Here is a 12500-nt window from a genome sequence, read left to right as displayed (position 1 = left end):
GGACGCAAACTCCAGTGGGACAGAGGATTCTCTCCCTGCAAGCACTCCTTCCGCGTCTGCTTTGGAATCTGAAGCAAATGCCGGCCCTCTACAAACTGCAGCCTCTGGAGCTGGGCCGAGTCTACTAGTTCAAGGTCAAGTGGCGGCCCGGCCTGTTTTCGTCTAGCTCGCGCGCACCCTCCAGCTTCTGAAGGGACCCTGGGGGTCCACGACGGCGGGGCGTTCCAGCCGGTGTCTGGAAGGTTCGCAGGTGGGGCGGGCCGGGCCGGGCCACGCCTCCCGGGCCGCCGTTGGCTGAGGCGGAAGCCGCGCTCCGCCCCGTAGGCGCCTCCTCCCGGCGTCTCCGGTCCCCCGCGCTCCCGCGAGCTGGCCTCCGCTGCAGCTGCGCCGGGCTCGCACCATGCAGCGCCTGGCCATGGACCTGCGGGTGCTGTCCCGGGAGCTGGCGCTCTACCTGGAGCACCAGGTTCGGGTCGGCTTCTTCGGCTCGGGCGTGGGCTTGTCGCTGATTCTGGGCTTCAGCGTCGCCTATGCCTGCTACTATCTGAGCAGCATTGCCAAGGTGAGCCGGGGGCGGGGGCAGTGGAGCGTGGCGGGCCCCGGGGACCCGCGGGTGCGCGGGCGACCCTAGTCTCCCGCTGAGGTCCAGGGTCCTGCCCTTAGGTCCTCCCGGCCTCGGTTCGGCCTGCACAGCTGCAGTACTTCGGGAAGGGCAGCCGGACTCTGTTCGCCTTTCTCCCGGGATGCGACTGAGCGTGCAGCTTGGAACTGTTGTGATTGTGAATTCTGTGCGTCGGTCTCCGGGGAGATGGAATCGAGGGCTTGCGCGCGGCCTTCGGGTGGGGACACTGCTAAGTCCACTGGTTGCTGGTTTACGACCGCCGTAAACTTTGTTTTGGACCCCTTACCGACGCTACTTCTCCCGGCAGAAACCCCAGTTAGTGATTGGAGGGGAGAGTTTCAGCCGCTTCCTACAGGACCACTGTCCCGTGGTGACAGAAACCTATTACCCGACGGTCTGGTGCTGGGAGAGCCGAGGACAGACATTGCTGAGACCCTTCATCACTGCCAAGCCCCCGGTGCAGTACAGGAAGTAAGTGACTGTCCATCTTGAGATGTGTCTTCTAAATCACAGGTTTTAATTCCCGCTTCCAGTTCTTAGTTAATACACCTGTGGTTAACAAAAGAAACAATGTTAAAGAGACAAGAAAATAGGAGGGATGCGGGGGAGGGGGGGTCTGCCCACCTACCTGCAGCTGCAGGAAAATATTCAGCTTTTGCTCCTCCCCACCTTTTTGTTTTGTGTTGTCTCCTTTTCATCCTAATGTGAATAGACAGAATGAACGTCCTGGCTTAGTTCTGGGATGGGAGAAGCGCTTTGGGGGGCAGAGGGGAGCTGTATTATTGTTTTCCAATTTGTCGTTTCCAATTTGTCCTTGAGGACCTAGACACCTTGATGAGATGCACTAATGTATTCACATGTTGACGATCCTGGAATAGGGGTTAGACAGCTATCAATAGCGTTAGGTTTTGTGTGTCTCCCCACAAAAGAACTCAGTAATAAGCACATGGATTTTTGAGGATAATGTCTTTGAGGTGTTGCAGACATGGACCAGGACATATCTAACCAGGAGATTTAAATGGTGTCTGTTACTAATTTCCCTGAGTCATCTAGTCTTTCCAGAGTTCTTTTTTTCCTGCCAACTTGTACTTTGGGTCCCACTGATGCTATGTGAGAAGTTGTTCAAGAAGTAGATTTTGTAAGGTACTCAGTGAGGGGCTGCATCCTTGAGTCAAAAGAGTTGTAGCATAGAACCAGGCAGCCCTGGACTTCCTCATAATTCCCTGTTGGTATCTGTATGACCGCAATCAAATAGGGACTAAATGCTAGGCATTCGAGAGTAATAAGGAAATAATGAATGTAGATATATAAAGAGCTATGTGTGTGTATGTGTATATGGTGCCATAGATAAACTGAAAGCCTTGTGCGTGCTAGCCAGGGGCTTTACCACCTCCCACTCAAATATCTGAAGTTCTTTGAAGCTTATTCTTTTTTAAATTAATTAAAATATCTTATTGATTCTTTGATAATTTTGTTCATGTATATAATGCATTTTTACCACATACACACATACACACACACACATACCAGTTACCCTGATATCCCCTTTCAGAGTTCATTTTTTACCTATTGCCTTTTATTGAGGCTGCTGAAAATATGGCATTAATCTTCATAATTTTTTTGTAATGAAAGGAGGTGACTTTTATAGCTTTGTATATATTTACGAATGTAGGTAAGTTATTTTGAGATGACCAGATAATGTCATATTTATAGAATGAAAACACCAAGATGCAACTGAAAGGACTGCTCAGTAATGCCTTTGTAACTGTCACTTGCAGTGAACTCATTAAAACTGCAGACGGAGGACAGATCTCACTGGACTGGTTTGATAACAATAACAGTGCACGCTACGTGGATACCAGCAGCAGACCCACTATCTTGCTCCTGCCTGGCCTCACTGGAACAAGCAAGGAATCCTACATCCTTCATATGATCCATCTCAGTGAAGAATTAGGATACAGGTACCTGTGAAAGAGGGTTTCCTGTTTTTCACTTAATTCTTACAGATATGTCAATATTTCAGGCTGAGTAATCATGATGGGGCCCACCTGTAATCCCAGCAAAGGGAGGCAGAGGCAGGTGGATTTCTGTAAGTTCAAGGCTGGCTTAGTCTTTGTAGGAAGCTCTAGGCTGTTAGGGTACCTATCACTACCCTCATCCCACCACCACCACTGTGGTGGTACATGCCTTTAAATCCTACCACTTGGGAGGCAGAGGCAGGTAGATCTCCCTGAGTTCAAGGCTAGCTTTGTCTATAGAGTAAGTTCCAGGATAGGTAGGGCTACACAGGGAAACCCTGTCTCAAAAACAACAAACAAAACAAAAAAAAACCAAAACAAACAAACAAAAAAACCAAAGTTTTTTTCCCCCCTTAGGTGTATACCTCTCTCTCTCCCTCTCCCTCTCTCCGACCCCTTTCTCTCACACACACACCTTCATGAAGAAATAAAGCAATCTCCTAAGCTATTACCTTACTTATTACTTACATCTGATTCTTTTGTCTCCCTTTCCTAACTGATCACCTCCCAGGAAATGATTCTAAGTATATTAACCACATGAACAGAGGGTAAATGAGCAAATGAAATCAGAGATCCCCCCCCCATCCCCCATCCCCAACATACAGCTGCAGCTCCCAATGGAGCAGCGCTATGCAGAACAGCAGCTCCAAGCTCCTGAGACTGTAGGCAGAGGCTCTCACACCACACTTTGAATTTGGACCTTAGCTTTGCTGATCTTATCTGCCTAGCTTAGGTCCAAGTGTTAGAAATGTTCAGTATCAGCTTGTAGGTCATCCTTATTTTTCCACAGGCAGTCAGTTCCTTTTTTTATCCACCTGAATTTGCAGGTGCTTGTGGCTGGTAGCCAGCTGATACCACAGCACTTTTGAGTCGCCATTGTTCAACTTAGCCACCAGGTACAATTTTTCCACGTGACTTTGCAGCTTTACATTTCAGATTCAGCTCCAGAGTCTTAAAGCAGGACAATTATGAAAGATAGTGGTGTGTGCGTGCGTGTGCGTGCACGGGTGCGTGTGTGTATTAGTCTTCTTTAGCTGATGGCAATATTGCAATGGTACGGTCTGTGACTTGTGTTTAGAGTCGACTCTTGCTAAACTAGAAACACTTGTTTGTATGAAAACCTGACGTTGAATTTATGTGAATAAAAACATTTTGATGTAAAGAGGGAGATGGCATAATAGAAAATTCTGTTTTAACAAGTTAACTCTGATCTTACACAGGCAAAGCCTCATCTGTCCAGGAAAGCATTCTCTCAGAAGCTCAGATACAATGTTCTGGAACACTGTTGCTTAGGAAGTAGCAAAAATCTCTGATTTCATTTTTAAACAGCATCTAATTAAAGAGCTTGTTTCTAATTTACATCTCAAACTTGGTAATGCTAAAAAGCTGGGAGTCTGCAAAGCTCCTCCCCACTCCGGTTTTGAGACTGGATCTCATGTAGCGCAGGCTCGCCTCAAAGTTACAATGTAGCCAAAATGTAAGAAAGACAACAAATTATCCGAAACCTTGTATTTTTCTGTGGGACCTTGTGAGGCAGAGAAGGCTTCCTTGTCAGTAGCTGGAAGAACTATTCAAGGATGACCTTGAACTTCTGGTCCTCCTGCTCCAGCCTCAGAGTGTTGTGACTACGCATTTGTCCTTACTCTGGGTTCAGGAGGTTATCCTGATCTAACCCAGGGTTTCATGCGCACCTGTGAGCACCAGTCTGAGAAGTGAGGAGTTCTGGAATGAATCAGACTGGCCTTTGCCTGAAGAAGGAAGGAAGAAAACAAGCTATTATCAGTAAGCTCATCAGTGACCTTGGGGCCTAAAACCATTTCTTTTTAGTTGTTCAGAGTCTCCTGTCTGGCTGAGGAAATGGCTCAGTCGTGCAGTTCCTGTGCAGTAAACATGAGAACCTGAGTTCAGATACTCAGAATCCACTTGAAAAAAATGAACACAGGGACTGGAGAAGTAATCAGCGGTTAAGAGCACTGGCTGCTCTTGCAGAGGACCACGGTTAGTTCCCAGCACCCACATGGCAGCTCACAGCTGCCTGTAAATCTGATTCTAGACTCTCTTCTGAGCACCATGGGCACCATGCATGCAACACGGTACACATGCATATATGTTAACAAACACTCATACACATGAAATAGAAATAAATCTTTTAAAGGCTGGATACAGTGATTTTGTTCCTGTAACCTCAGCACCAGAGAGATGGACGTCAAGCCCCTGAAACTCATTAGGCCAGCCAGTCTACTCAGCTTGATGAGCTTCAGGTTCACTCAGAGACCCCTTGGAAAAACTAATCGCAGATAGTGATTGTGGAAAGGCGGCCTGAATTAACCACTTTCTTCCACACATATGTACCCACATGCATATACCCATACTAATAAGTACATGCAACACACATACACTCAGAGTAGCTGGATTCTACAAATTATAAAGCCTTGAGAAAAAAAAATTCAAGTCTCTGTTCTAAGTCGGAGAGGCTGTATCAGTTAGCTTTGCCATTTAACAAACCCTCCCTGCACTTAGTGGTTTAAAACAACGGCTCTGCTCAGTCCCAGGGGTGGGCAGTTTGGGCTAAGGTTGCTGAAGGTATTCTGGGGTCTTGGCCAGGATCATTTGTGCATATGTTTTCAGCTGTCAAGACAGCTAGATGCTGGGGGAACCTCAGCTGGGGCTACTCAGCTCAGCCACCAGGGTGCTTCACCAGCGTGTAGGCTCACCCCGAACTGTTCTGTTGGTGGAAGAAGGTTTACTGAATGAGCACAGAAGCCGTCACGGTCTATGAGGCCCAGCTTAGAACTCCCACAGTATTCCTTCCCTAACGTTCCACAGTCAAACCAGGGCAAATCAGATAGTCCTCTCAGAGTCAATGAGCGGGGATCAAGAATTACAAAATGTTTTTCAGTTTTACCACAGAGTACAAGGAGTTTCAGAGACCACTGAGGTGAAGCGTCAATCCAAAAGCTTGAAAGAAGACTGTGTTCTTAGGAGGCAGAAAGGAGCTCAGTTATTGGGGGAGGGGGAGGGTGGCTGGGGATTTGGCAGCTGACAAGGCTTGTGGAAAGCTTTGTGAGCCCTAGATGGGCTTTCAAGTTAAACCTGGACTCACATGTTGGGATCTCTGCTTACCGAGTATTCGAAGCAGTTAACTGAATCCCCCCATCACAGTTCTCGCTCCTACTTCAGAGAACCGAGTTGGGATGTGCACAGTACTTGTGTCTGTAGAAGTTTGTCTTCTTTCTGTCGTCTTCTGGCATCTCTTCAGAGTAGTAAATTTTATAATTTAGAAGCACAAGCCACAGCTCATTTCCTTTGAGGAACATGTGGACATTGGTATGATGTCTCTTAATTCAGAGTTTTGTAGACAGAGATAAAAATGCATTCAATGCCAGGATGTAGCTCTGCTTCCTACTGTATGTAAAATAGGGTACTTGGGAGGGGCGTGAGTTCTGTCAGGTCAGCAGGGAACTTCGGATGCTGCCTGGTAAGATACTGAGGCCTTAGAGAGAATCTAGCTCCCAGTCTATGGATGAATGAAACGGAAGGGTTTATAGTCAATGTTAACACATTTTCCACTCACTCAAAATCAATGATTGATGGGAAGGAAACTAGGCCAAAGTTTATGTAAGGTAATTATGAGCAAAGGTGTTTCTAACTAGGTCAAAGGTAAATAGACTTAGAAAGAGAATATTTGATCTGCCTCCTGTGGCTGTCTTCACAGCACCATGGTTTCAGAATGTCCAATCGAAGGAGACGGCTGTTGAGGCAGATAACTTCTTTGCACTTTTATCAATCTGTTGAGACATCCGGTTCCTGGAGAGCATGTGAAATAAGAAAGGACGAAGCCACAAGAAAAACGCCCCATGGAAATCAGAGGACTAGGAAACGGTTAGTCCCCTCGAAAAAAAAAGTCTGCTTTCTTTGAGACAGAGTCTCACTTTTAGCCGAGGCTAGCCTGGAACTCAGTCTGTATGCCAGGCTGGCGTAGATGCTAACTTCTACCTCTGCCTCCCAGGTGCTACAGCGGCAGGCATTGTCATTCCCAAGTGACAGGTGCTATCGCCGTGTTGGGGCTGCTGCTTTTTAAATATGTCTTTATTTTTATTCATGTGCATTGGTGTTTTGCCTGCACATATGTCTGTCTGAGGGCTCTAGATCCCCTACAACTGGAGTTACAGACAGTTGTGAGCTGCCATGTGGGTGCTAGAAATTGACCCTGGGTCCTCTGGAAGAATACATAGCTAGTGCCCTTTACTGCTCAGCCACCTCTCCAGCCCCCATGCTGGTTTCTTAAAAAACAAAACAAAACAAAACAAAAAAAAACTCAATTCAGAGACTGAAGAAATTCACTCAAGATGATAAAACTATTGGCCATGCAAGCATGCGGAGTTTGTGTTGGAGACCCCCAGGACCCATGTCTAAAGACAAAAGAACAACAAAAGCAGATACCGTACAGCACAGGTGTCTATATCCTGCTTAATGCTCCTCTCAGGAAATGGAACTAGAGACAGGAGAACCCCAGGAGATCATAGGCCAGTGAGCCTGGCATATGAAGCAGACAATAATAACAGAGACCTTGTTTCAAACAGAGTAGAATTTGAGGCCTGACATCAGAGGTTGTCATTTGGCCTCCACGTGCACACTGTAGCAATGCACACATACACACACAGAATCTCTCTTTGGGATGCTATACCTGGAGTCTACTCAGGAGACTGAGGCAGGAGGATCACTTGAGCCCTGGAATTTGGGGCCCAGCCTGAGCAACGTAGTGAAAATGAAATTAAAAAAAAAAAAAAGAAAACATAATAAAAGAAACCTTCATGTAGTAGTAACTTATGCATCAGAATAAGTATTATTATGTACCAGAATAATACCATGTTTTCTTAAACTCTCTTTTAATTCTCTGAATTGATTCCCTGGAGCAAAACAAAAACAAGGGGAAAAAAGTGAATCTAACTATATCTGGACCAGCTATTACTTTGGCCCTTAAAAAAAAAAAACCCTCATTTATCATTATGTTCCACCCCCAGCTAATATTAAAGAGTGACCCATCCAGAATTATGTAATAACAAGCTCATTGAAATCTAGGTCAGTCATTAAGTATTTTGGTGCTGTGCAGTATCCGAGCTTATATTCCCCAGGAACCTATAGTCTAGTTGAAGTGACAATGTATGCAAAACCAGGGACATGTGCACTCTGCAGAGCCACAGTTGGCTGGCTGCAAGGGATAGGAAAACACAAGCTAACAATGGCCCCAACACAATCCAAGGTGGACCGAGTGTTAGAACACTTGCTCAGCATGCATGAGGCCCTGGGATGGACCCTCAGCACCAAAGTGGGTCAAAGTCAGGGCACAGATGTCTTCCTTTCCCGTGGATGTCCAGAAGGTGGACCCAACTTGTCTGGGACACATCAGTGCCAGAACACACACGCACAGGAACTCATGCATGCACACGCGCGCGCACACACACACACACACACACACACACACACACACACACACGTATTCATGTAGAAGCCAGAGGACAACCCTGGGTATTGTTCCTCGGATACCATCGCTGGTTTTTTAACTTTATGAGGCAGGGTCTCTCACTGGCCTCGAGCTTGGCAAACAGACAAGTCTGGCTGACCAGTGATGCCCGATTGACTGCCCGTCTCTACCACTTTAGTGCTGGGATTACAGATGTGCACCAGCATGCCCATGACCTGCTTTTTAAACATTTATTTATTTTTTTGTGTATGTATTTTTGCCTACATGTATGTCTGTGTGCCACACACATGCCTGATAGCTGTGGAGGCCAGAGAGTGTCAGATCCCCAGGGATCAGAGTTGCAGACAGCCATGAGCTGCAGCATGGGTGCTGGGAATTGAACCCAGATCCTCTGGAAGAGCAGCCAGTGCTCTTCCATGTCCAACCCCATGAGCAGTTTATAGAATGGGTTCTGAAGATCAGACTCAGGTTTTTATTGAACAGACTGAGGTATTTCCTCAGTCCAGGTTTTGTTGTTGCTTGAGTTTTGTTGTTTTATTTTGTTTATTTCTGAGGTGCTGTTGAACACTTTAACTCTGGCATGTACATGATATACATATGTGTAGATAGGAAGGAGCTCACTCATGTGTGCACATGTGGCAGCTGGGAGTTGACATAGAGTGTTCTCTGTCACTCTCCATCTCTCTCTCTTTTCTTTTGTTCTCTTTCCCTTTGGGGGTGGGGCAGGATCTTTCACTGAACCTGGGGTTTACCATCTTAGGTAGACTGGCTTGGTGAGGCTTCTTGGCCACACCTGTCTCTGTGTCTCACTGTCCCCCAACAGGTGCACACTCGCCCACTTGCACACAGGTACAGGCTGGAGTTCTGCCACGCCTGGCTTTTACATGAGTCAAGTCCTCGTGTGCACAGTAAACACTTGACCCACTGTACCGTGGCTCCAGCCCCCTCAGTTCAGCTTAGCTATTGTATTTGAATCCCAGTACCTAAGAAGGAATAAAGGAGAGGTGGAAACCCCCTTCTCATTCTTCACAGATTCACACCTAAGGGGCTGCCACGAGCTCAGTTTAGAGCTACGGTGAGTGCTAGCATGTGTGCGGCTCTGGGTTTGATTCCCCCACAAAGTGGCTTGTTTTCATCTCCGAAGATGTCCCCAGGAGACCAGCGCAGAAGCTGAGCACACACTTGATAAGTCTGACAGGAAAAGGAGAGAGATTGGGAATCTTGAGTTAGAAGAAAGGGAAGAGGGGCTTTTTTTTCCCCTTTTTTAAATTTTTGGTTTTTCGAGACAGGGTTTCTCTGTGTAGCCCTGGCTATCCTGGAACTCACTCTGTAGACCAGGCTGGCCTCAAACTCAGAGATCCACTTCCCTCTGCCTCCCAAGTGCTGGGATTAAAGGCATGCGCCACCACTGCCCGGCCCCTTTTTAAATGTTGTTGAGAAAGTTTCAACATTAAGATGTGCTTTGAAGCAGATCTCATGACTTTTTTTTCCTCCTTAGAGAAAGCACTATTTTTGTTCTGTGCTCTGAAGGGCGTCGCCCTTTTGATTCACTTGCAGAACCCACTTATTGGTAGCAAGGGGAGAGACTCACTTGGGAGATAGTTTAAGGTTAAAATTTGACTGCTTTCAGGTGTGTCTTTACTTTGTGCTTGTGGTTGCGTTTAGGGACGTAGTAACCATGATGTCTGGGTTTCAGTGATCAGTAGCATTATAGTATTGCTAGTGGTACCTCGGGTGATGTGAAGACTCCGTCCAGGGAGGGAGGACGAGGGAGGACGAGGGAGGACGAGGGAGGACGAGGAAGGACGAGGAAGGACGAGGGTACCACCACACTGAGGAAACAGCGCTGTTGAAATAACAGACTACCTTTCCCAATTTAGATTAGAAATTATTTTAAGTTAACTTTCTGTCTTGGTAACTCACTTTTTGTAAAAATAACATTTTTTAAGTATGAGAAATGAAGTAATTACCACTCCTTGTTCTTGAGACTAGCGAGGTTAAGCATATTAGAAAACACTGATGAAAGGTTTAGATTATGTAATGATAGTCTAGAAAATACTTATGGTAGATTAAGTATCCCATTATTAAGTGATCCCATTATTAGATAGTCCACTGTGGGATACATCTCAGAGATAAAGATGCATCTGAGTAGCCAAGTACTTGCCCAAGGCTTTGCTCTCACCTTCAACACACACATACACAAGAAACAAAAACAAAAATGACCTCTGACCTTCTCAGTCAGAGCCCTTGTCCAGGAGGTAGACTCTGTGTTCAGAATCCCCATCCTCCTGGGACCATGAGGTGGGTCAGGGGATCTCTGAGTCAGGTTGAGTTCAGATCGCAGGGTTACACACTCCATGTGCTTCCAGAAACATTTTATTCTGATCTCCCTTTTTTCCATTTTCTTCTTTGCAGAAATTCCTTCCACCTCTTAGATTTACAAGGCTCCTGTGCAGTCTGTATAAAGAACATTGACTGGTTGGTCCCTCACCAAGAACAGAAGTTTTGAAAGTATTGTTCTTGGAATCCACAGGAGTGAATGGAGGCCATTATCTGGCATAAGGAAAAGCCTTGATATACTGGCAAATCCAGATAGAAGCAAGGTGCACTGGGTAGCCTCTTCCCGAAAGACACCATTCTAAGAAAGCCTAGGGTAGCATGCCTGGTTGGACAGTCAGCAATCCAAAGGCAGGACAGACAGGCTGCTGCTGTCTTTGTTAACCTCCAGTCTGTGCTTCATGCCATGTCTTGTCACACTCAGTTACCTGGGAGCATTCAGCTAAGCTGGCTCCATAATTAGTTGACAGAATATATGTAAAAAAAAAACATTAGAGACCTGGACTGGATTCATATGAGTAAGATAAAATGCGAGAACATTGGAAAGCTGCTGAGTAAATTTCAAGTCAGAGGCAACAGGGCTGAAAGGGGGATTTCAATAAAATGGCGTGAGAGATGACTCTTGAAAGAGCAGTCTTGATGCCAGCTGTGTTTAAGGCTTTCTCTTTCCTCATATGCAGGAAGTGTTTGACACACCTGTGTCCATGCAGCCACTGGTTTTAGAAATATCATGACTAAAACTTTAACCATATCCATAAAATAGTAACTGGATGTTCCAGTTTTTAAATCTTGCTGCTTTGGCTTGTGGCAATTAAACGTAGCCTTTGAGGGTAGGGGACAGAGAAGTGGAGAGCTGAGTGAAAGCTGTTTGTAATGTTACTAGTTCTTGAGGAGTCCTAACAACTTAACTTTTTGATACGGGGTGTTATATAGCCCAGGCTAACCTTGAGTTCTCTTTTTAGCTAGCATTGGCCATGGATTCCTGATGCCTCTTGCTTTCCCCTCCATATTCTAGATGATACGCATGCACCAGCACACAACTTTTATACCCTTAGATGTCTAGGTGCTCAACTCATGATAAGCAACTCTCTGAAATGCCACAAATATTATCTACCAAGATAATGTCGGGCTGAGGGGATGGCTTGGGAGTGAGGTCAGAGTGATTTCTTTCTGCTCTTCCAGAGAACCCCAGTTCCGTTCTGAGCACCCAAGTCAGGCAGCTAGCTCCCTTTGTAAGGTGGGCAAAGGACACTCTACCAGGGACTGCAGGTGTTCACCTAGGAATGCACCAAGAGTCACCACAGTCTTAGGCATAAGGAGCAGCTTGCTCTTTGCCTGGTTTTTTATCTCACCTACAGTCAGAAGGCCCTTTCACTCAGCCTTTGTCTTAGCTCCTTGAACCTCTTTCACTCCTCTTTTGGTTTCTGCTTGGAAGCCTTGTGTTCATCCCCCAACTCCTTGGCCAGCTTCTTGAACCATCTCAGGTGCTTTTACCTTTGTAGTCTGACAGAGTACCTGCTGTCCCTTCTCTGAACCTAAGCTAGAAACTTCATAGATCATTTTAAATTTAATGTCACAAAAGTATTTAACTGGTATTATTATGACTACCCTTGGCTGCTTTTGTTTACTGTTTACATGATATAACCTTTTTCATTGTTTAACTTTCAAAGTGTCTCAGTTTTTAAACTTAATAGCAGATGTAATAGGCTGTAATTTCAGTATTTGGAAGGGAGAAACAGGAGGTTCAGGGGTTCAAGATCATCCTCAGCTACCCAGTGATTTCAATTCCAGCTTACAAAAGACTAAAAAACTGAAGAACCAAGCCGGGCATGGTGGTGCACACACCTTTAGTTGTGGCACTTTGGAGGCAAAGATAGACAAGTCTCTGTGAGTTCAAGGACAGTCTGCTCTACACAGTGAGTCACAGGACAGACAGAGAACTATATATAGACCTCCTGAAATGAAAAGCAAAACAAACAAGCAAAACTCCACAAACTGTGTGTGTGTGTGTGCATACATGTGTATATATGTTGGACCT

The 12500-nt window shown here is 45.8% G+C and overlaps 1 protein-coding gene across 2 annotated transcripts in view; it reads left to right on the top strand.

Annotated features, from left to right (window-relative positions):
- Positions 1-350: 350 nt before the first annotated feature.
- Abhd3 (abhydrolase domain containing 3) overlaps positions 351-12500 on the top strand; it is a 56652-nt gene continuing 44502 nt past the window's right edge. Inside the window, exons 1-3 of one of the 2 annotated variants that reach the window (XM_031364961.1) lie at positions 351-562; positions 930-1093; positions 2401-2583. In XM_031364961.1, the coding sequence (XP_031220821.1) occupies positions 401-562; positions 930-1093; positions 2401-2583 (509 nt within the window). In that variant the 5' untranslated portion in view covers positions 351-400. The remainder of the gene's footprint in view (positions 563-929; positions 1094-2400; positions 2584-12500) is intronic. The other variant, XM_031364962.1, reaches the window with a different exon arrangement.

The sequence above is a fragment of the Mastomys coucha genome, unplaced genomic scaffold (assembly GCF_008632895.1).
Source record: "Mastomys coucha isolate ucsf_1 unplaced genomic scaffold, UCSF_Mcou_1 pScaffold13, whole genome shotgun sequence".
NCBI lineage: Eukaryota > Metazoa > Chordata > Mammalia > Rodentia > Muridae > Mastomys > Mastomys coucha.
Note: the sequence above shows the minus strand (reverse complement) of the source record. Positions and strands in the feature narration are given on the sequence as shown.